The 21,125-nt window shown below is 42.3% G+C and overlaps 1 protein-coding gene across 1 annotated transcript; it reads right to left on the bottom strand.

Annotated features, from left to right (window-relative positions):
* Positions 1-18,550: 18,550 nt before the first annotated feature.
* On the bottom strand, positions 18,551-20,377 carry LOC104429479 (G-type lectin S-receptor-like serine/threonine-protein kinase LECRK2). The gene has a single exon (XM_010042332.2). The coding sequence runs from the start codon at positions 20,375-20,377 to the stop codon at positions 18,551-18,553; it is 1,827 nt and encodes a 608-aa protein (XP_010040634.2).
* Between the last annotated feature and the right edge of the window lie 748 nt (positions 20,378-21,125).

Here is a 21,125-nt window from a genome sequence, read left to right as displayed (position 1 = left end):
GTGAAATTGATCATATGCATTCACAACATGAGATTCCGCCACGAGCCTTTGAGGCCGGGCGATGCTCCTTCGGGAATGCCCCACGTCAACGGATGCCGGTCGCAGTGGGAGGCTGGACCGATGCTCCTTAATTGGAATGCCGTCTAGATGTAGACGTTGCCGCGCTCAACGGTGTGAGGCGATGCCCGGTTATGCCGGAAGACTGTTATCTGAGCATTGACATCATTTTTGACATATGAGATGCCCGGTTTTGCCGGAAGACTGTTGTCTGTTACATTGACTATGGCCTGTATGCTTACATGGATATTCACACCTTGCATATGCTTATGTTAAAGTATTCCTGTGATGTGTGAACTTGATACTGTTAGGAATATTTTATTTGATGCTAATATGCAGGAACTTGCTGGTGTTAAAAGAGTGGTAAGAAATGTGATTAGATTGCATGCTGGATGTACCCTTCACCTAATCTGGAATTAGGAGATTTACTCGCTGAGATGTGATCTCACCCTTAGAGGGCTAACATTTTTCAGGTTCTTAAATGGAGGAAGGCTGGATCGTGTACAGTCGGTCACAGTAAAGGAGGAATAGGACTCTCGCTATCTCCTTCCAAGTGATGACGGGTTTTCCGTCAAGACTGGATGTAGGGTGACAGCTCACCCCGAGATATTGAGAAGTATGGTATTGTAATAGTAAACCCCAGTTTTATAAATAGAAGCTTAGTTAGTGGTTAATTGAATAGCTTCACTTTTGTATCAAACCTTGGGGGTGTTAAACTGGTCTATTTACATAGATATGATAATGTTGTAGTTGTGGTTTGTGAAAAATAATATCATACGTTTCTATCCCACTGTTTTGTTGTATGGAGATTGTTTACGTTTCCGCATGTGCAAAATAAATGAATGGGTCGGCAACAATTCCTGGGATGTTGCAAATTTAAAATCGACCATTGAGGGATGTGCATGTGCCTGGGGTTCGGGTCGTGACATCCCCGCTTGAATGGTATCAGAGCAAGGTTTGTGTTTGGAGTGATAAGGTGCGATGAGTCATGGGATAGTTAGTAGGAAAGACTGTTAATATACTAATGCATGTGAGTGGTAGCTGATTGATTGTTTGTTTGTGAGCTCACTAAAATTCTAATCGAGTGTTAGAATTGGAAGCAGGTGTCTATAAAGAATCTGCACCATGAGTGAGCAAGAACAGAGAACGCCTAGGAAAAGGGCGATTAGACTAATTACTCGAGCTAAGACGCCAACTAGAGGCGGTGCCCGAGGTAATAGGGGTAAAGCGCCGGCTCAGTCCAGTGCTAGTGGTGTAGCACCGCAACCGGTTCCATCGGTTGGTGCTGGGGTAGCAGCACCTGGTGATCCGGGAACTATAGGGATCATGCAGGCGCTAGAAGCGATGAGAGATTTGATGGGACAGCAGGCTCAAAATCAAGCAGCTGCCATTACCGCGCCGCGCCATGCTGCTACCGCAGCTGCCATTACGCCGCCGCCGCTACATCGCAGCTGCCAACGCTGCTATTGCTGCTGCACCTGTTGCTCTGCCTGTTATTCCACTTGCTGGGGTTCCACCAGGAAATGTAGTTGCAGATAGACCTATACACCAACTGGTAGAACAGTTTTTGAAGTTGAATCCGCCAAAGTTCACTGGTACAGGAGATCCAGAAACTGCTTCTCGCTGGGTTCGAGATTTAGGGAAAGCATTTGCACTTTTAAGGTGCAATGAAGAAGAGAAAGTATCTCTGGCAGTTTATCAATTGCAGGATAATGCCGATCTGGTGGACAGCTATTCAAGAGACCATATTTCCAGAAGGAGTAGTTCCAACATGGGATGCCTTCCTTAGGGCATTCAATGAACAGTATTTCTCAAAGAACGCCAGAGAGCAGAAAATGGAAGAATTCCAACGTCTTCGCCAGGGATCAATGACTGTTGACCAGTACGAGGTCAAGTTTGCAGAGCTTTCTCAATATGCTCCAAGGCTGATAGAGGATCCTGAAGAAAAGGCTAGAAGGTTCAAGAATGGTCTTCGATTGGAGCTGAAGCAACCGTTGGTGCCTTTTGACCTGCATGACTATCGGGAAATCTATCGACGAGCGCAATTGATAGAAAGGGATCTGAATGAACAAGCTGCTTTGCGTCGTGGTCAAGGTTTAATGCACATAAAAATAGTATCAGGTTCGGGAAGAAGCCCATGGTCAGAAGAAGGTACCCTGTTCCACCGAATAGGAAAGGTGGAGTGGGTAAGTCAGCACCCAGCAATAATGGAGCCTGTCGCTTCTGTGGAAAACAACACGGATCTGCACCGTGCCATACTAGGACATGAGCCTGTTATGGATGTGGCCAACAAGGCCACCAGGTCAAAGATTGTCCCAGACGATCGATTGGACAATAGCTACCGCCTCCACCGCCGATAGGTCAGAATAGGGGATATGTACCCCCTAACGCACAACAGGGTGAACCAGTTAGACCTCCAGCACGCGGAAGGACATATGCCATCACTAGAGGTCAGGCAAAGGATGCACCGAACGTGATCACAGGTATGGTTTCCCTGAATGATCATCCAGCATACGCTTTATTTGATCCTGGTGCAACTCATTCATTTATAGCTGATCGATTCATTAAGTTAATAGGATTAAATCCTAAATTGTTGGAATCAGCTGTTAGTATATCAACACCATTAAAAGATAGAATACTGTCTACGATGGGTTGTCCAGATTGTAAGTTGGTAATTGGTGAGCAAGAGGGGAGAATAGACCTGATAGTTCTAGCCATGTATGATTTCGATGTAATAATTGGCATGGACTCGCTCACCAAACAACGAGCCAAGATGGACTGCTATCGTAAAGCGATTCAGTTCAATCCAGTAGAAAGTGAAAGTTTCGAGTTTAGTGGAAATCGGGGAGGACTTTCGATTGCCCTAATCTCATCACTCGAGGCAACCCGATTGTTAGACGAGGGTTGTCCGAGTTATCTGGCAAATGTTATCGACACGACAGTTGAGGAGTTGAGAGTCGAAGATATTGCAGTAGTACAAGAATTTCCAGACGTGTTCTCGAAAGAATTGCCAGGTCTACCGCCAGAAAGGGAGATAGAATTTGTGATTGAACTAGCCCCAGGGACGGAACCAATTTCTAAGGCTCCTTATCGAATGGCATTGTCTGAATTAAAAGAATTGAAGGTGCAACTGCAAGAACTGTTGGATAAGGGATTCATACGCCCTAGTGCATCACCTTGGGGAGCTCCAGTTCTGTTTGTGAAAAAGAAAGACGGTTCGTTACGTCTGTGCATCGACTATCGACAACTTAATCAGATGACCATTAAGAATAAATATCCGTTGCCAAGGATAGACGACCTATTTGACCAGTTGCAAGGAGCGTCGATATTTTCTAAAATCGACTTGAGGACGGGATATCATCAGCTGAGGATCAGGAAGGAGGACATCCCCAAATCAGCATTTCGTACCCGGTACGGCCATTATGAATTCACAGTAATGCCGTTCGGATTGACGAACGCCCCAGCTGCTTTCATGGATTTGATGAACCGAGTTTTCAAGGAATATTTGGATCAGTTTGTGATAGTGTTCATCGACGATATCCTGGTGTACTCTAAAAGTGTAGAGGAGCATGAAAGACATTTGAGAACGGTGCTCGGACTCTAAGAACTCACGAGTTGTATGCCAAGTTTAGCAAGTGCGAGTTCTGGTTGACTCAGGTTGCTTTTCTCGGACACGTGATTTCTAAAGAAGGAATCTCTGTAGATCCAAGCAAGATAGAAGCAGTAATGAATTGGCCAAGACCGACTACAGTGACAGAAGTCAGAAGTTTTCTAGGGTTAGCAGGATACTACAGACGGTTTGTAGAAGGATTCTCAGCATTAGCTTCACCGTTGACCCGCCTACTGAAGAAGGAAGAGAAGTTCGTATGGACAGACAAGTGCGAAGATAGTTTTCAGCAACTCAAGCAAAAGCTAACTACTGCACCTGTGCTGACCATACCCTCTGGTCCTGGAGGATACAAGATCTACAGTGATGCGTCGTTTAGGGGATTGGGTTGTGTGTTAATGCAACATGGCAGAGTTGTTGCATACGCGTCCCGTCAGTTAAGACCTCATGAATTGAATTACCCGACGCATGACTTAGAACTTGCAGCAATCGTCTTCGCTCTGAAGATTTGGAGACATTATCTGTGTGGAGAAAGATTCTAGATCTATACAGACCATCAAAGTCTCAAGTATTTATTTTCTCAGAAGGAACTAAACATGAGACAGCGTCGTTGGATGGAACTTCTGAAGGATTATGATTGTGATATTTTATATCACCCCAGTAAAGCCAACAAAGTTGCAGATGCTCTAAGTCGGAAATCTTCAGTAGCACAGATGGTGCTCAAGGAGTGGGCTTTAATCGAGAAGATTAGAGATTCTGACTTTAAGTTTGAAGTAGGCCACATTTCAAATCTTATGGCTACCCTTAGAATTGAACCGGAACTTCAAATGAAAATTAAAACACTCCAATGGACCGACCCAGAAATCCAGAAGATTGTACAAGAGGAGGTAGGAAAGAGAAAACCAGATTTTCAAATTTCAGAAGATGGAATGTTGAGATTCAGAGGACGATTGTGTGTACCCGATGATGCAGAACTTAAAGAAGAAATCTTGTCAGAAGCACACCGTAGTAGTTACAGTATACATCCTGGCAGTACAAAAATGTATCAGAATTTGCGGCAACACTATTGGTGGTCTGGTATGAAAACGGACATAGCGAAACATGTCGCCAAATGTCTGACGTGTCAACAAGTTAAGGCTCAGCACTGCAAGCCAGGAGGACTTTTACAACCTCTCGAAATTCCTGAGTGGAAATGGGAGCACATCACAATGGATTTTGTGACAGGCTTACCGAGGAGTCAGAGAGGTAATGATTCCATTTGGATAATAGTCGACAGACTGACCAAGTCGGCTCATTTCATTGCAGTACGGAAAGATCTCGATTTAGACCGACACGCAGAGCTATACGTCCGTCAAATTGTTCGCCTACATGGAGTACCAGTGACAATCACCTCAGATCGAGACCCTAGATTTACAGCTGCATTTTGGAAAAGTCTACAGTCCGCTTTAGGGACGAAGCTGCAATATAGTACAGCTTATCATCCTCAGACAGATGGTCAATCTGAAAGGACCATTCAAATCCTTGAAGATATGCTACGAGCTTGTGTACTGGACTTTAAAGGAAGTTGGGAAGAACAACTTCATTTTGTTGAGTTCGCCTACAACAACAGTTATCAACAAAGCATCCAAATGGCTCCTTTTGAAGCATTGTATGGCCGGGCGTGTAGAACGCCAGTGTGTTGGGATGAAGTAGGAGAACGAAAGATCACAGGCCCAGAATTAGTTCAGCAGTCAATAGACGCAGTTATTGTTATCAGAAACAGATTAAAGACTGCCCAAAGTCGTCAGAAAAGCTATGCGACAAGGGCGAAGGCCATTAGAATTTCAAGTTGGTGAGCACGTCTTCTTGAAGGTGTCGCCAATGAGGGGTACTTCACGCTTCGGCAAGAAAGGAAAATTAAGTCCAAGGTATGTAGGTCCCTTTGAAATTCTGGAAAGAATAGGGACTTTGGCATATCGCCTTGCATTGCCGCCAAGACTTGCTCAAGTTCACAATGTCTTCCACGTATCGATGTTAAGGAAGTATGAACCTGACCCAACCCACGTACTGAATTTTGAAGAATTGGACGTGGATGAAAGGGTATCGTACGAGGAGAGACCAATTCAAATTGTGGATCGAAAAGAGCAGGTCCTACGTACCAAGACGATTCCGTTGGTCAAAGTGGTTTGGCAACATCACGGCACGGAAGGAGCAACCTGGGAAAGTGAAGACGCCATGAAAGAAAAATACCCTTATCTTTTTAATTTGAAAGATGTAACGACTTAAATTTCGAGGACGAAATTTTTATAAGAGGGGAAGAATTGTGACAGTCTAATTTTTCGCTTCTGTTTTCAATTAAATAATTCAGGCTTTTCGTCGACGTGCCTATAGCGCTATTCTCTGAGCTGATCACTCATGTGATAACTTGACTAATCGGGAAAGTTATTAAAGAATTTTGATGCAACAGACTTGAAAATTCGACTAGGAATCGACTGCTCGACCGTGTTAGTCTACAAGGATCAGTTCGGCACAGTCGAAAATCTATCAGAAATCGGAAATAGGTCGATTTGATAGAAATAAAATTAGGCTTGGGTGATTCCAACTAATTTACAAACTTCTCGTCGATCGGCACTAAACCGATTTTTCTGTTGTTTTGGTACCCTGTGCTCGTAATTGAAACCTCGAGATTTTTCATGACAATCGAGAGTTGCTAATGCGTCGAAAATATATATCATGGCTCGGGAATAATCGACCACGGGTCAGTGCACCAAAAGTTCCCAAAAACTAACCGATAGTTTAAGTTGTGCTAAAAATCACATTTTGACTGAAATTAACCGAGGAAATGATGTCGATTACAGAAATTAAGAATTGTCACGTGTCACAATTCATCCCAAGGACATTGTTGCGACTTCTCAAAATTTATGGATGATGGGAATTGTTCACGAAATATGCAAGATCAGCAAATTAGAAGAGCAAGGGAATTGCCACATTTTAAGTAGGATTTTAAGACCTCTAATGTGAAACAAATTAAGAGGTATTATAATTGGTTACTAAAGGACTTGACCCTATTGAATGTGATGTTAGATTGGTAATTAAATAAAGAAGAGAAGTCTTCTCAAAGAAAAAGAAATTCGTAGGAATCCCTCTCTCCTACAACCTCACCTCAATTTCCTTGGTATTTAATGGAAATTGACTTGGAAAAGATAGGGGACCACTTGATAAGTAAACGAACTCATTCTCCATGGGAAAAGGCTATGAGAATCACTTCAAAATTCGGATTAAGCCGTTTACGTAGATTTCCAACCTTTTCTTTCATCTCCTCTAGAAGAAACAATGTTGGAAACTTGGTGGGGCCTATGAGGGTGATGGGTGGCCAAATTTTCCATGGAAAATTAGGCAAAAGGCTGAAGGAAACTTCAATGAAACTTCCCATCAATTTTCACTCTCCTTCCCCATCCTTTTTCTTACGCATAGAAGTCTGTTTGCTGTAAGTCTGCCTGCTGTATTTTACACGGCAGTTTCCATCTTTCCCTTTCTTCCTCTTAGTTTATTCTTTTCCTTTGTCTCTTTCAACGTAGAAACCGTTGCTTTCTCTTCCCTTAAACGTGATACTTCCATTTCTGCTCCCTCTTGAACGACCAAACTCCATACTTAGTTTCCTCTACCGAAAAATTTATAAGTTTGTGTGTTGCTGTTGCCATCATACCACATCACAATCTTCTGCGGTTTCGGCTCAACACCATCACCAAGAGGATCAAGGCTGGTCTCTGTGTTGCTGTTCAACCACCAACGAGAGCCGCCGTTAGCTGTGTTTAGGTGAGTTGTCTTCTAAATCTGGACTAGGGGTTGAGTACCTCTATTAGGAATTTGTACAAGTAAAAATATGTAGATGGCGTTATATATGGATAGATGTTGGTTAGGGACGTTATGATAGACATAGAAAAGCTTAGATAAGGCTTAGAGAGCAAAACAAAAGTCGTGGTGGAAGATTCGGACTAGAACAGTAGTAGATTACTGAAACAGTTTCTAGAACGTGTATGTTTTGCTAATTTTGTAGACAACTTTGTGTTGCGATTTTGAAAGGATTTTGTTCTGAAGAAACGTTTTGAACATCTTAAATAATAACATATATTTTTCTCTTAATTTTTAGAAATTAAAAAGATGACGATTTTAATGACGTCATCCTCGGAACAGTAATCGGACAGTTTTGTAATCCGTGACCTATTATGATTCTGAGGGCTGTTAATGACCTTTAGAGGTCGAATTTCCGATTGGTTCCTTCACGAAAGTTGTTTTTTATAACTTTTAGTTTAACATAATTAAATTTCAAGTCAAAGGAAGCAGATTTCGACCCAAAAACGAACTGATTTCGATAGGTTTGGCTCTCTGGAACTGGACCCGATTTTTGTGCTGGATAGAAACAATTTCTGGGCCGAATCCAGAGGGATCTGGATCTCGGTGTCTTCATGAAAAATGTTTGTTTATATGTTTTCTAGCACGTATCCGAATTTGATAATTTTTCGAGATCGTATGGATGACTTTCTGACTTCGAAATTGGAAGAGCGTTATTGGGCAGTTCTCTGTCAATTTGGATGAATAAGAATATATACTTGTTTTGAAGAATTCTTGCTATGAAAGTGCTCAATTGATGCTGTGGATGCTGTATATAATTGATTATTGAAATGTGAAATTGATCATATGCATTCACAACATGAGATTCCGCCACGAGCCTTTGAGGCCGGGCGATGCTCCTTCGGGAATGCCCCACGTCAACGGATGCCGGTCGCAGTGGAGGCTGGACCGATGCTCCTTAATTGGAATGCCGTCTAGATGTAGACGTTGCCGCGCTCAACGGTGTGAGGCGATGCCCGGTTATGCCGGAAGACTGTTATCTGAGCATTGACATCATTTGTGACATATGAGATGCCCGGTTTTGCCGGAAGACTGTTGTCTGTTACATTGACTATGGACTGTATGCTTACATGGATATTCACACCTTGCATATGCTTATGTTAAAGTATTCCTGTGATGTGTGAACTTGATACTGTTAGGAATATTTTATTTGATGCTAATATGCAGGAACTTGCTGGTGTTAAAAGAGTGGTAAGAAATGTGATTAGATTGCATGCTGGATGTACCCTTCACCTAATATGGAATTAGGAGATTTACTCGCTGAGATGTGATCTCACCCCTTAGAGGGCTAACATTTTTCAGGTTCTTAAATGGAGGAAGGCTGGATCGTGTAAAGTCGGTCGCAGTAAAGGAGGAATAGGACTCTCGCTATCTCCTTCCAAGTGATGACGGGTTTTCCGTCAAGACTGGATGTAGGGTGACAGCTCACCCCGAGATATTGAGAAGTATGGTATTGTAATAGTAAACCCCAGTTTTATAAATAGAAGCTTAGTTAGTGGTTAATCGAATAGCTTCACTTTTGTATCAAACCTTGGGGGTGTTAAACTGGTCTATTTACATAGATATGATAATGTTGTAGTTGTGGTTTGTGAAAAATAATATCATACGTTTCTATCCCACTGTTTTGTTGTATGGAGATTGTTTACGTTTCCGCATGTGCAAAATAAATGAATGGATCGGCAACAATTCCTGGGATGTTGCAAATTTAAAATCGACCATTGAGGGATGTGCATGTGCCTGGGGTTCGGGTCGTGACATTCATTGCAGTATTCAAGCAACTGCACTAAGTTCTTGTGGTTAGTTTGGCCAATTGCACTCACTTCTCTTTCAAACTCCTTTTCGCTTTCTCCAGTCCTTGTTGCCAGCAATTTTACTGCCACAAAGTTTGTGTACTCAGATTTGAGAACACCTTTGTACACCGCTCTAAAAGCACCCCTACCTAGTAATTCTTTGAATTGATCTGTTGCTTCTTGAAGCTCTTGATAAGTGAAAGTCTGCGTGCCTGTGGCTTGGTTGATCTGGACTGGTCGTGACAACTTAGAATCCCTAGATCAGAAGCTTCTATAAATTAAATAGGTAATGAGGAGTACAAGCAAGTTCACAAATACTCAACAGCACCGATCCGATGATAATCAGAGTGGAATTCTTGTTTCCATTTCCTGTAGATTTTGAAGTCGAGTTATTTATCCTAACCTTGATCAGAGCTTTTCCAACCTCAGTGGGATCCATCCTTCCATTGGAAAGAGGGATCTTCTTTTTCCAGCAAGTTCCGCTCCTACCCAAAAAAGCAACTGCGAAAAAACAATCAGCCAAGCAACCCTATCTGCAGCTGTCCTCGGTTTGTGCCGCAATACCCTCATAACATACATTGGCCAGTTTGTATGGAGCATTTCATGCAAAGCGAACTGGTCTGTTTCAAGCCTACTTCCATCACAACTCTGCGGGACGAAGTCCTATCTGGACCCGTTCATCTCATTTGTTGAATCTAACAGAGTATATCCGGGTGGGCAGTGGCATCGGGGCCTCTGATCGTCTCCAAGAGCACAATAACTGTTGAAGCCACAAGCTCCGGAACCGATAGTTTGCGTGATGCTGTGGCATATATTTGGAGGGACTGGGGAAGAGACCATTGACCAGCCCTTTGCCAAGCAAGAACTCGAATTTGCCAGCTTGGGGTGGACATAGTGCCTGAAGACCCCATCATATTCAAGGATCACTCTTTGGTAAAATCCGCTGGTCAGGACTGTGCCTGAGGTGACGAGTTTGAGTACTGTTCCATTCCTAGCGTGAGGTAGACCTGACCACTTTGATTGAACATCAATCGGAAGCCGCTATCATTGGTGTTGCTGACCCAGTAAGTATCTGAAGCCACCCTCGGGTGAGAAGTGGCATAGAATGCGAGATTTCCATCGTCTCCTAGCTTAAAGTGGAATCTCCCAGTGGAGTAATTCATTTCATAGTAGCGAGCATGAACTTTAGTCCCTCGATCTAACTGTTGCGTTGGCAGCATCGTGTCGATCAGTTGGCTGAACGTCTCCCACAAGTTGACGTAGTTCTGGCCAACTAGGACAAAGTTCCCCATGTTGAGCATCGTGTCTATCAGTTAGCAATCGCGCTAGGAGACCACAACTCTCTTCCAATCGGGTCAGTAAGCACCAGTCGGCCATCAGTAGTCAACTGGATCTTCGAACCTTCTGGCACTAGATTATCGCCATTCGCCGACCAGACAATGGTCTTCTCCTCTATGTTCTCAAACCATATTGCCAGCAAATGAGCCTCTGTTCCATTTTCTGGAACTCGAAGGCGAACTCGCCTGACGGCGACAGCCAGCAAGAGTTCCGGTCATCTGCCGTTAACGATGAGCCCAAGGTGAGGTTGCCGTTGGTCTGAGCCCAGAAGGAAAGCGGAAGTGTGACGAGCAGCAGAAGGATTCGGAGCATCATTGAAGTCATATGAGATGAAACTTTGAGGTGCTGCTCGAGTCGAGCTACCGCAGCCTCAAGGATGTAAACCAAAAAAAAAAAAAAATAGAATTCCAGTGTCTCTCTCGTCACTTGTCAACAAGATTATAAATCCACCACCTTGACATCTAGCAGTAGATTACCAAGTGTTTTAGATTTTTTAAGGGAAACTGCCAATCAACCGGTAAATTGTCAGCACAATACAAGATAGTTTTCTAGAGTTTTAAAATTGGACCCCTTCAGTCAGTTAGTAACTAACCAACGAAAAAATGATGTTATCATCCTCAAACAGTAAGTTTATCTAGATTACCCAGTGCTTTAACATACAAAATGAAGATTTTATCTCGTTAGAATCTAGGGTACAGTGGTAGATCACCAAGTGCTTTAAAATTTTACAAGTGAGCCCGTCAAGCAATTAGTAAATTTCTAGTGAAATCATGATGTTATCACCCCCACCTCAAGCAGTGAACTCTCAAGTGCTTTAAAATTTTTCAAGTGGGTTCATCAGATAGGTGGTCAATTTCTAAAGAAGTTGATAATTTATTATTTAACTGGTTGTAACTTGTTAAGCTAAAAGTAAGCTTATGTTGGTAAATTACTACTTTCACGGTCCTTAACTGTACTGGTAATCTCCAAAGACAACCTCATAAATAAGTTAAGTAAGACCTTTGGAAAATTTCATACTTCACATGATACTACCTTGAGAGAGAACAGACATATTGCTAATTTCACTGGTACGTACTAACTTTAATGGGGGATGTTTACAATTTAAGATTGAATTTGGTGTTAGTAAATCTCTCAAATTGTTGGCAACTTATTATGCTAAAAGTGGGGCTACGTTGTTGAGTTACTTATTCCCATAGTAAGTTGATAACCAAGGTTATATTTCCAATGGCAAATTCCTTTCTTTCTTAGTAACTTACTAACTTATAGCGAGACCCATATTGATAATTTATCATATTCGCTCTCAAGTTACTAATTTCACTACTAAGTTTTTTACTTTGAGTGATAATTTCTAAGAAATGTGATAATTTACTTGTAACAACCCTGGCCCCACTGTGTAATATTGTCCTGGACCTCACTGTGTAATATTGTTCGCTTTGGACATTAAGTCTTCATGGCTTTAAAACGCGCTACACAGATTAGAGGACCCCAAGCCTTTATAAACTAGCCCAGGACTCCCCCCTAAGCGATGTGGGACTAAAGAGAACTCCTTCCCCTTCCCTTGGGCTGTCACATTACTCTTTCATTTAATGTTGGTGATTCGCGAACATTGTCCGTAAATTACCATCATTTGGTTGGAACTTGGACCAACATGTTATATGATATTACCAATAAGATTTATAAATTTTAATCAAATTGGAAAAGTGCAGTGCACAGAAACATGATTGGAGTAGGCGTGTTTCTTAATTTCTCCGTACGTGGAAATTTTGAAAAACGCTAGTCACAGCTTCGGCTGTGACCCAGAAATTTCCGAAGGAGAAACACACAAATTTAGAAGACTTTGACCGAAACATCTTTTAGGTTTAGAGGAGATTTTGGGAGTGGAAAATGTTTTTTTTTTTTTTACCAAAATACAAAGGATTCGATTCCTGTGGAAATCAAAGTGATCGCAGATCACTTCGTGGAAATTGAACGTTTCAATGCGTGTACGTGCGTGGATATATTGCTGCGGTGTCCCGCATCAAGCATGCATGCAGTCAGTGGATGTGATTGTGAATCGTCTAATTTTGACTTTAATCAGATCGCTAATGGACTTCACAAGAAAAAAAACAACACTCCTAATCAATCCCCCCGCGACCCGCTATGGCACCCCCCGAACAGCCCCCGATTTGCCAGGATCGCCACAGTTCGCTTACCTTTCTCTTTCGTGACTTGAAGGTCCATCAATCCTAGGGGTTTATATCTTTTAGTTCGGTCCCTGCGCAATTTATATGGCGGAAGCGTATCCAACAACTCCCTTCCCTATATTCAGAAAACAGTGCACACCAACTAAACATTTTATGTAAGTTAAAGCCGTACACTTTTATTTACATAACTTGATGGACATAATTCGTCGGTACATCAAAATGCCAAGGTTTTCTATACTCGGCTATATATCAAAAGATGACTGACATCTCTTCCAACAGTCATATACTTAAAGTCCATCGATCAGTGTTGGCGTCCAAAAGTTCCTTCATTTGATGTCCTCCTCCTCGCGGCCATATCCAACCACTCGTCCATCTGCTGGTGACGGTGGCGGCAGAGGTATCTTGTCTAATATGAAATGTTAGTCCCCAAACAGGGTGAGTACAACCACTCAGCAGCAAAAGATTCAACAAGCTATATCGAGCATAACAATCAGCATCTAATTTCATACAAGATAGACAATGCAGGGAGACAAGGGATAAATGGATATCAACATCATGGAATTCTTCAATACTAAAGCAATTGCAAATTCTATAGGAATCGTATGCCACATAATCAGATGACAATCATGAAACCCTTCAATGTGATGACAACATATTCAGACCCCGCACATTTATAGTCAAATCATTCATTTTATTTTTCAAAAGGTTTCATCCCCGGAGGACCAATGTTTGCGTCCCTCCGGCAGTCGCATCCTTCTAGGCATCGCGAAAGCCTCCAGCATTCAGCCATTTAAGGCCACCGGGCATCTGGAGCGAATCACGCCTCCAGGCATCTCATACCCCACCTGGCATCACGAGGAACCTCGAGGGCCTCCCATGAAAATGGTTACCCTGGCCATATAGATTTACGTACCGACTAGTATACTATCGGGCATCCTGAAACTCCCGAGGAATAACCTCCGGCATTCAGCCATTTAAGGCCACCAGGCATCCACAAGGCATCAACTCATTCGATCCTTTGGGCATCTCGACTCCCGGGGCATCATTAATCCGAGGGTTCAATGGGTAACAAATCACATTTTAATTTCACAAATGCATCATCATATGTCAAACAAGATATCTCACAAAATTTTTATCAATCACAATATCCCACCATCAGCATCACTAAGTCACATGGCAATTCGAGAACTATACTTCATATAGGACAATTCTATAGAAATCTCGAAACAGTAACTTAATTTCTACAATTGCACAGTTTTAGCAAAAATTCCGAATTAATTACTAAAATGGCTCAGAAAATTACGAAAATTTGACACGTTATCTATAAGACCTAGAGGAACAAATCTCAAGAAGAACACTAAGTCAGATTCCATAGTCACCCAGGGTAAAACTTCGATTTTCTTCCTATCCAACATTCTGTAAAATTCCAGATTTCATATTTTTGTAGGAAAATTATTTCGAGGGTCATACTTTGTTCGTTTTCTCTGAATTTTGGATATGATATTCATGAAGATGTTCTTTAAAACTTTCATCAAGGGTTCTAAATCAAATTGTGGTCAGATAATTACATAAAATTTAAAATGTCGCCTGAGGTCACACTGATTTTCACAAAAACAGTTCACAAGTTCACAAAATTCCTCCTATATATTAGATTTCGACCTCCCGTCATTATACTCTTTGTCCATACACACAATACACCTTACCACAGCATGATTATCACTAAGATTCCTCATGGTCAGATTCTCAAATTCATTTGGTTTCACTTGCAAGTTCAAAAATCCAGCACTCACACTTCATGAAATTCGAAATTCAGCACATGCACCTCATCCACAACCAGTTTTCTTGATCTAACACCCTCCTACATATCAAAGACTCCACATGCAGATCAAGTACTCCATTCTCCTCACCTATTTCACTTCTTTTCTAGGCAAAACAGCTTGCAACAACATAGATTGAAGAACAATTGCTTGCCCTCTCTCACTCGGTAGCTGTCCGAAAATGGAGGTTCGGGGGTCGCGGCTTGGCCGGTCGGCAATGGGAACCGGCGGCGAGGCGGCAGCTCGAGAACGGCAGAAGGTGGTCCCTTCTTTCTCTTCGCCGTTCACCCACCTGTTGCTCACTCGCGAATTTCCTCGCTCGATCTCTCTCTCTCGGTTCTGCTCGGTCACCCTCTTTAGCTCACTTACACGACCAGATTAGCTGCTGGTTTTGCTAAAAACCAGCCAACGAAGAGGGGGATTTTCGGTGGATGCATGCATGGAGGACAGGTGGAGGAGGCGTGTCTCCAGCTGGATTTTCTTGGCCTTCGCTGGTTGCTCCACACGAAGCAACGTGGCCTCCTCTGGCCTTGCTTCTCTGTTGGCCACCGAGAATGAAGTCACGTGGCTGCAAGGGTCAAATATTTTTCCTTCGGTTGACCGTCACATGAACGTGTCTTCGTTAGTGGGCTCCTATAGTCGACTGAATTGGGCTGGGTGGCAGCTTGAGTGTGGAATACCATGCACGCCTCATGCATGGGCTGATTGGAAATTTCATTGAAATTCTCGTAGCTCTTCATTCCAACATGAACGTGGGCTGTGATTTAGCGCAAGATATGCGCTTGCTGGCCATCAAAATAGGAATCGTGGCAGTAGATTTTTTTTGGGATTGAATATATAGTGGTCTAAAGGATTGAACGGCTAAGGCGAGTATACATAAAAATATCTTGTCGGCACAATACTCAGAATAAACATAGGAACAAAGCTATAACTTATTCGACTATCGAACCATTTCTAATTCGTGACTCATCGGTCTGTTGCATATTTGAGGGTCGTCGAAATTTCTGGATGCCACACCCGCGAAACGTACACATCACACCTTACACCACCTCACCAACTGACACGTCAGCACACGCTCACCGCACTGTCCGGTGCTCTCCCTCCATTGTCGTCTTCCGCAGGGAAATATGGAAATGCAGGAGATGGCGGTGTCTATCCACGAGAAATCTGCTGCTTTGTTTCGTGCGATGGAGGTTCCCCGTGCAAACAATTACCTCCTCCTTCTCCTTCTTCTTCTTTTCCTTCTTCTTCCTCGTGCTCTGAAGCACACCGCTGGATTGTGCTTTGCCGGCGGAGGTAGGCGAGGCAAGGAATGTTCTCGACGTGAGCGGCGTACTCCACGCGATTGTGAACCGTGTCGTTGGGGTGATCTAATGCTTGCTGCTTAGACTGCAATTAAGTCTTGTGCAGCTTGGAGAGGAATGACTACATTAATGATAGATGGACATAATTCGGCATATATTCTACAGAAATTTACATACATCAAATTTGTGTATATTAAATCGCTCTATTAACTCTGTTAAATTTGACAATCGAAAAAAGTTGATATGATTTTTTCATTGTTGTTCAAAAGGAAATGCATTGATATGGATGTCACGTCAGCCAATTTAGAAGAAAAATATTTAAAGATATTTAAAGCTAAATGTTGGTTGTTGCAACTAAACTCTAATCAATTGTTTTCGAAACTTTAGAAAAATAAAATTAGGGAAAAAGAAGAAGAAAACTTAAAGAGAAAATCATGCTCCAGAATCGACTCCATCAATTTTTGCATTTAGCTACTTCGTTTCACAGCCATAGCTAGTGCTGGTTCTTAAGCTTCCATGGCAAAAAGATCTCTATTCTCGCTCAAATCTGCTCTTCACTAGAGTTTCACCACTTCGCTTGTCTCCCACACGCTTACTTCATTTTTATTTTCAAAATGCGAAGGTGGTAGCAAGGGTCGCACTAGCTTACCTAAGTCTGGTGTGGGACGTCGGCCCCTCGCTGTGCATTGGTGGCCGTTGAGCTGTCACGACCTTTACTGCATCTATGCTATCCTTCTCAGCTTCTCCCGTGTTCGATTCTTCTTCTTTTTTCTTTCATTTATTTATTTAATATCTAACGTGGCAACTTCATCAACACATCTTTCTTTAAAAAAATGGTAAAAAAAAGTCGCATCAACTTTTTCTAATAACTAAATGGGACAGAGTTAATGTAGAAGCTTGAGTAGACCGATTTGAAAAGTTTTAAAACTTAATTATATTTTTTTTAAGTTTAAGAATTTGATTATACTTTTATAATAAGTTCTAGGACATGTAATACACTAATACCATAAAAATATAGAGCATTTAGAGCTTAGAGAGAATTAATGGAGTATCAAGTCAACAACTTAATAAAAATCTTGTGGACACCCATCGGAGCGTGGAAAGCTAACATACTCAACTTTAAACTTTGATTATATGCTTGGTAAACAGACCAAGACCGGATACCTCTTAGGACGTCAAGGTGATGAAGATTAGAGATAGATGAACTTGAATGGAGCTTGGTTTACTCACGAATTAGGCTGAATAGACATGGCTCTTGCTTGGACCCTCACTGTTGACACTTAAATTTTTGCCTATTATATATTTCAAAACATTTTCATAAAATTAGGGATTTAATTTGTTAACCCTTAGCAACTAACCGTCATGCTTCTCCCTACATTTCATCACAATTAAGGGGATTGTGGTATTTGCTACATCATGGGAGTTCAGATTGGCGAGAAAATTGAAGCCTTCAACATCATTTTCCTCACCCCGTTTTTTCCACCTTGGCGATTTTTTTTAAGTAACGAGAGACACCTCGTATTTTTACGGTGTTTATGTGCAATAAATTTCTACTTCGCCGCCAGTAAGATTTGAATTCTTTGCGCAGCATGCTGGGGTTGAAATCCCGCTACTGACAGTCCCCTTTGCTAGGTGTTCTGCAAATTCATTATAAAACTTTCTAAACCCGTGTTATGCCCTAGTCTTAACATGGAGTAATCTTCCTTCCTCTTAAACTTTTTAATCATATCCGAATAAAAAAAAATTTCTTCACAAGGTGCATTAAGGGCATTCATCCATGTGGAGACATTATGAAAATGTTTGATCTAGCGTAATCGCATACAATCCCTTTTGTCAACAATCGTCAACTCTCGGATACATGCGAGGCAATGTTAAGCTTGACGGATGATTTAGCTTATTTAAGCGGGATCCATGTGAAGACATTATGAAAATGTTTGATCTAGCGTAATAGCACTTACAGACAACACGAATACTTTCCATGATTATAGACAACAGTTGTCTTAAATAAGCAAAATCATATTGAACTGATAAAAGAGCTTGAAACTGGAGGTACTGGGACTTCAACAGCTCCTTCCAAAATCTGAGTAATTTTCTTCATGGTTGGCCTCAAAGCTGGGTCTTCCTGGATGCACCACAATGCTGTCATCACAAATCTTTTCACCCTTGTTATGTCGCTTGATGCCTCCTCATCGCTCTCCACTAGCTGAAGCATGCTTCCATCATGGTAGCAGTTATACACCTAGTTAGCCATTACAATTTGAGCTTCAATTTCTGCTTTCGGCTCATAGTTCTTTCTGCAGCAAATGAGCTCAACTAACAAAATGCCGAACATGTAAACATCTACTTTGCTAGAAATAGGCATATTTCTGAATCATTCTGGCGCTAAATAACCTCGGGTTCCTCTGACTCCAGTGGTTGTTCACGTTTGGTTTGCCATCAAGAGCTTAGCTAATCCCAAGTCTGAGATTTTTGAAGTGAGAGAGCCATCAAGAAGAATATTTTGCGGCTTGATGTCACAGTGGATTATATGCCTGGTGCAATCCTCATGCAAGTAAGAGAGCCCCTACGCAACATCACAAGCAATTTCTATTCTACTATACCAGCTGGGCCTTGAAGCGCCAAATAAGAAATCCGCCAAAGTGCCATTGCTCATGAATTCGTACACCAGTAGTCGATGTTGATCTTCATTGCAGAATCCAAGCAACTGCACCAAGTTCTTGTGGTTAGTTTGGCCAATTGCACTCACTTCTCTTTCAAACTCCTTCTCGCTTTCTCCAGTCCTTGTCGCCAAAACTTTTACTGCCACAAAGTAATTATCCTCAGATCCAAGAACACCTTTGTACACTGTTCCAAAAGCACCCCTACCCAGTTCTTCTTTGAATCCATATGTTGCTTCTTGAAGCTCCTGATAAGTGAAAGTCCGCGTGCCTGTAACTTGATTGATTTGGACTGGTCGTGACAACTTAGAATCCCTAGATCGGAAGCTTCTATAATAGGTGAGGAGAAGTAGAAGCAAGTTCACAAACACAGAGCTACTCAACAGCACCGATCCAATGATAATCAGAGCCGAATTCTTGTTTCCATTTCCCGTAGATTTTGAAGTCGAGTTATTTATCTGGACCTTGATCAGAGCTTTTCCGCCCACACTAGGATCCATCCTACCATTTAAAAGAGGGGCCTTCTTTTTCTGGCAATTTCCATCTTTGAAAACAGCGACTGCGCAACGACAATCAGCCAAGCAAGTCTCTCGGCACCAGTCCTCGGTTTTCTCTGTGCTAAACTCGTAATCAGGCTGCGACCAGTCTGTATCGAGCATGTCACGCAAAGCAAGCTGGTCTTTTTTAGGCCTGCTTCCATCACAACTCTGTGATATGAAGTCCTGTCTGCATCCGTTCATCTCATTAGTCGAATCTAACATAGAATATCCAGGTGCGCACTGGCATCGAGGCCTCTGAATCTGATCGTCTCCAAGAGTACAGTATCTGTTGAAGCCACAAGCTCCAGTACCATTCTCTCGGTGGATGCTCGTGCACATATTTGGAGGGACCGGGGAAGAGACCATCAACCAGCCCATTGCCCAGCCAGAACTCGAATCTGCCCTCCTAGGGTGGGCATATTGCCTAAAGACCCCATCATATTCGAGGATCGCTCTTCGGTAAAATCCAGTGGTTGGAAATTCGTCTGAGGTGATGATATTGAGTATTACTCCATCCCTGTCCGTAAGGTAGACCCGACCACTTTGATTGAATATCAATCGGAAGCCGATAAAGGTGTTTGTAGCCCAGTATGCATCTTTGACAACCCGCGGAGTCAGAGTGGCATAGAGCACGAGATTTCCGTCGGGTTGCAGTCCGAAGAGGAATCTCCCAGCGGAGTAATTCATTTCGGAATAGCGAGCTCTAAAAACAGCCCCCAAATTTAACTGTTGCGTTGGCAGTAACGTATCCGTCGGTCGGCTGAACGAATCGCACAAATTGTCGTGGCTTGCGCTCGCTAGGATGAAGTTCCCCGTGTCGAGCATGGCCGCATAGGCTAAGCCAGCGGCGGTCAGGTTAGAAGACCACAGCTCTCTCCCTCTCGGGTCGGTAAGCACCAGCCCGCGGTTGGCGGTCAACTGGACTTTCGAACCTTCGGGCGCTAGATTATCGCCATTCGCCGACCATACGATGGTCTTCTCCTTTATCATCTCGAACCATATTGCCAGCAAATGAGCCCCTTGTCCCATTTTCCGGAACCCGAAGGCGAACTCGCCCGACGGCGACAACAGGGAAGAGTTTCGGTCGTTCGCCATCAACGAGTTGCCCAAGGTCAAGTTGCCGCGGGTCTGAGCTTCGGTGGAAAGGGGAAGTCGAGTGAGTACTAGAAGGATTCCTAGTATAACTGAAGCCATGTTTGATGACACAGGCGTGCTCCTTGAGTTGAGCTACTTCGGCCTCAAGGATGAAACCAGCGTTCTTATAGAGATTCCCTACTTTCCAAGCTACCAGTCTCTCGTACGTCCGGTATTCCATGGCAGGTAGAGAGGCGACCATTCCTCCTCCGCGTCGATGCGATTGCTCCTCCTTTTCTCCACAGCAAGTTTGAACCAAATTTGTGCACAGCCTTTGCCCATGTCAACACATATATCTATCACTATCTTTGACGCCAAAAAAATAAATAAATAAATAAACACATATTTCTATCTAGAATAATGATTTTACCATATGGTCTGAAGTTTTATAAAGCTCCACCTGTAGTAAAAGGAAATGATTAATCAAAATAGAAGGTTATATTTGTACATATATTTTATTAGTCAATCTTTTTTTTTTGTACTAATAAACCATTTATTTAACGGCTATTAATAAACCATTTTAGAGTATATAATGAGTTCCTTGATTTTGTTTCTTTTTTTCTTGAAGTATCTTATTAGTTCTATTGATATATTCATCAAATTTTCTTTAAAAAAATCTTATAATAATATTGTCGATATTAATTTTTCTGATAATAATATCTCTGTGAATTTATCTTTCTTCATTCTCTTTATTTTTTCCCTTTTTTTTTTTTATAGAAATCAATGGTGAAAGAGACTTATCAAAAGTTTAGAATAAGGCGACCCCACTCCAAAAGCTTGGTGGGACCTTGATACTTTTCAAAGAACC

Source organism: Eucalyptus grandis, chromosome 3 (genome assembly GCF_016545825.1).
Source record: "Eucalyptus grandis isolate ANBG69807.140 chromosome 3, ASM1654582v1, whole genome shotgun sequence".
NCBI lineage: Eukaryota > Viridiplantae > Streptophyta > Magnoliopsida > Myrtales > Myrtaceae > Eucalyptus > Eucalyptus grandis.
Note: the sequence above shows the minus strand (reverse complement) of the source record. Positions and strands in the feature narration are given on the sequence as shown.

Bases quoted from the DNA above. Each gene is read 5' to 3' on its own strand.
- LOC104429479 (XM_010042332.2), bottom strand. From the start codon at position 20,377: ATGGCTTCAGTTATACTAGGAATCCTTCTAGTACTCACTCGACTTCCC.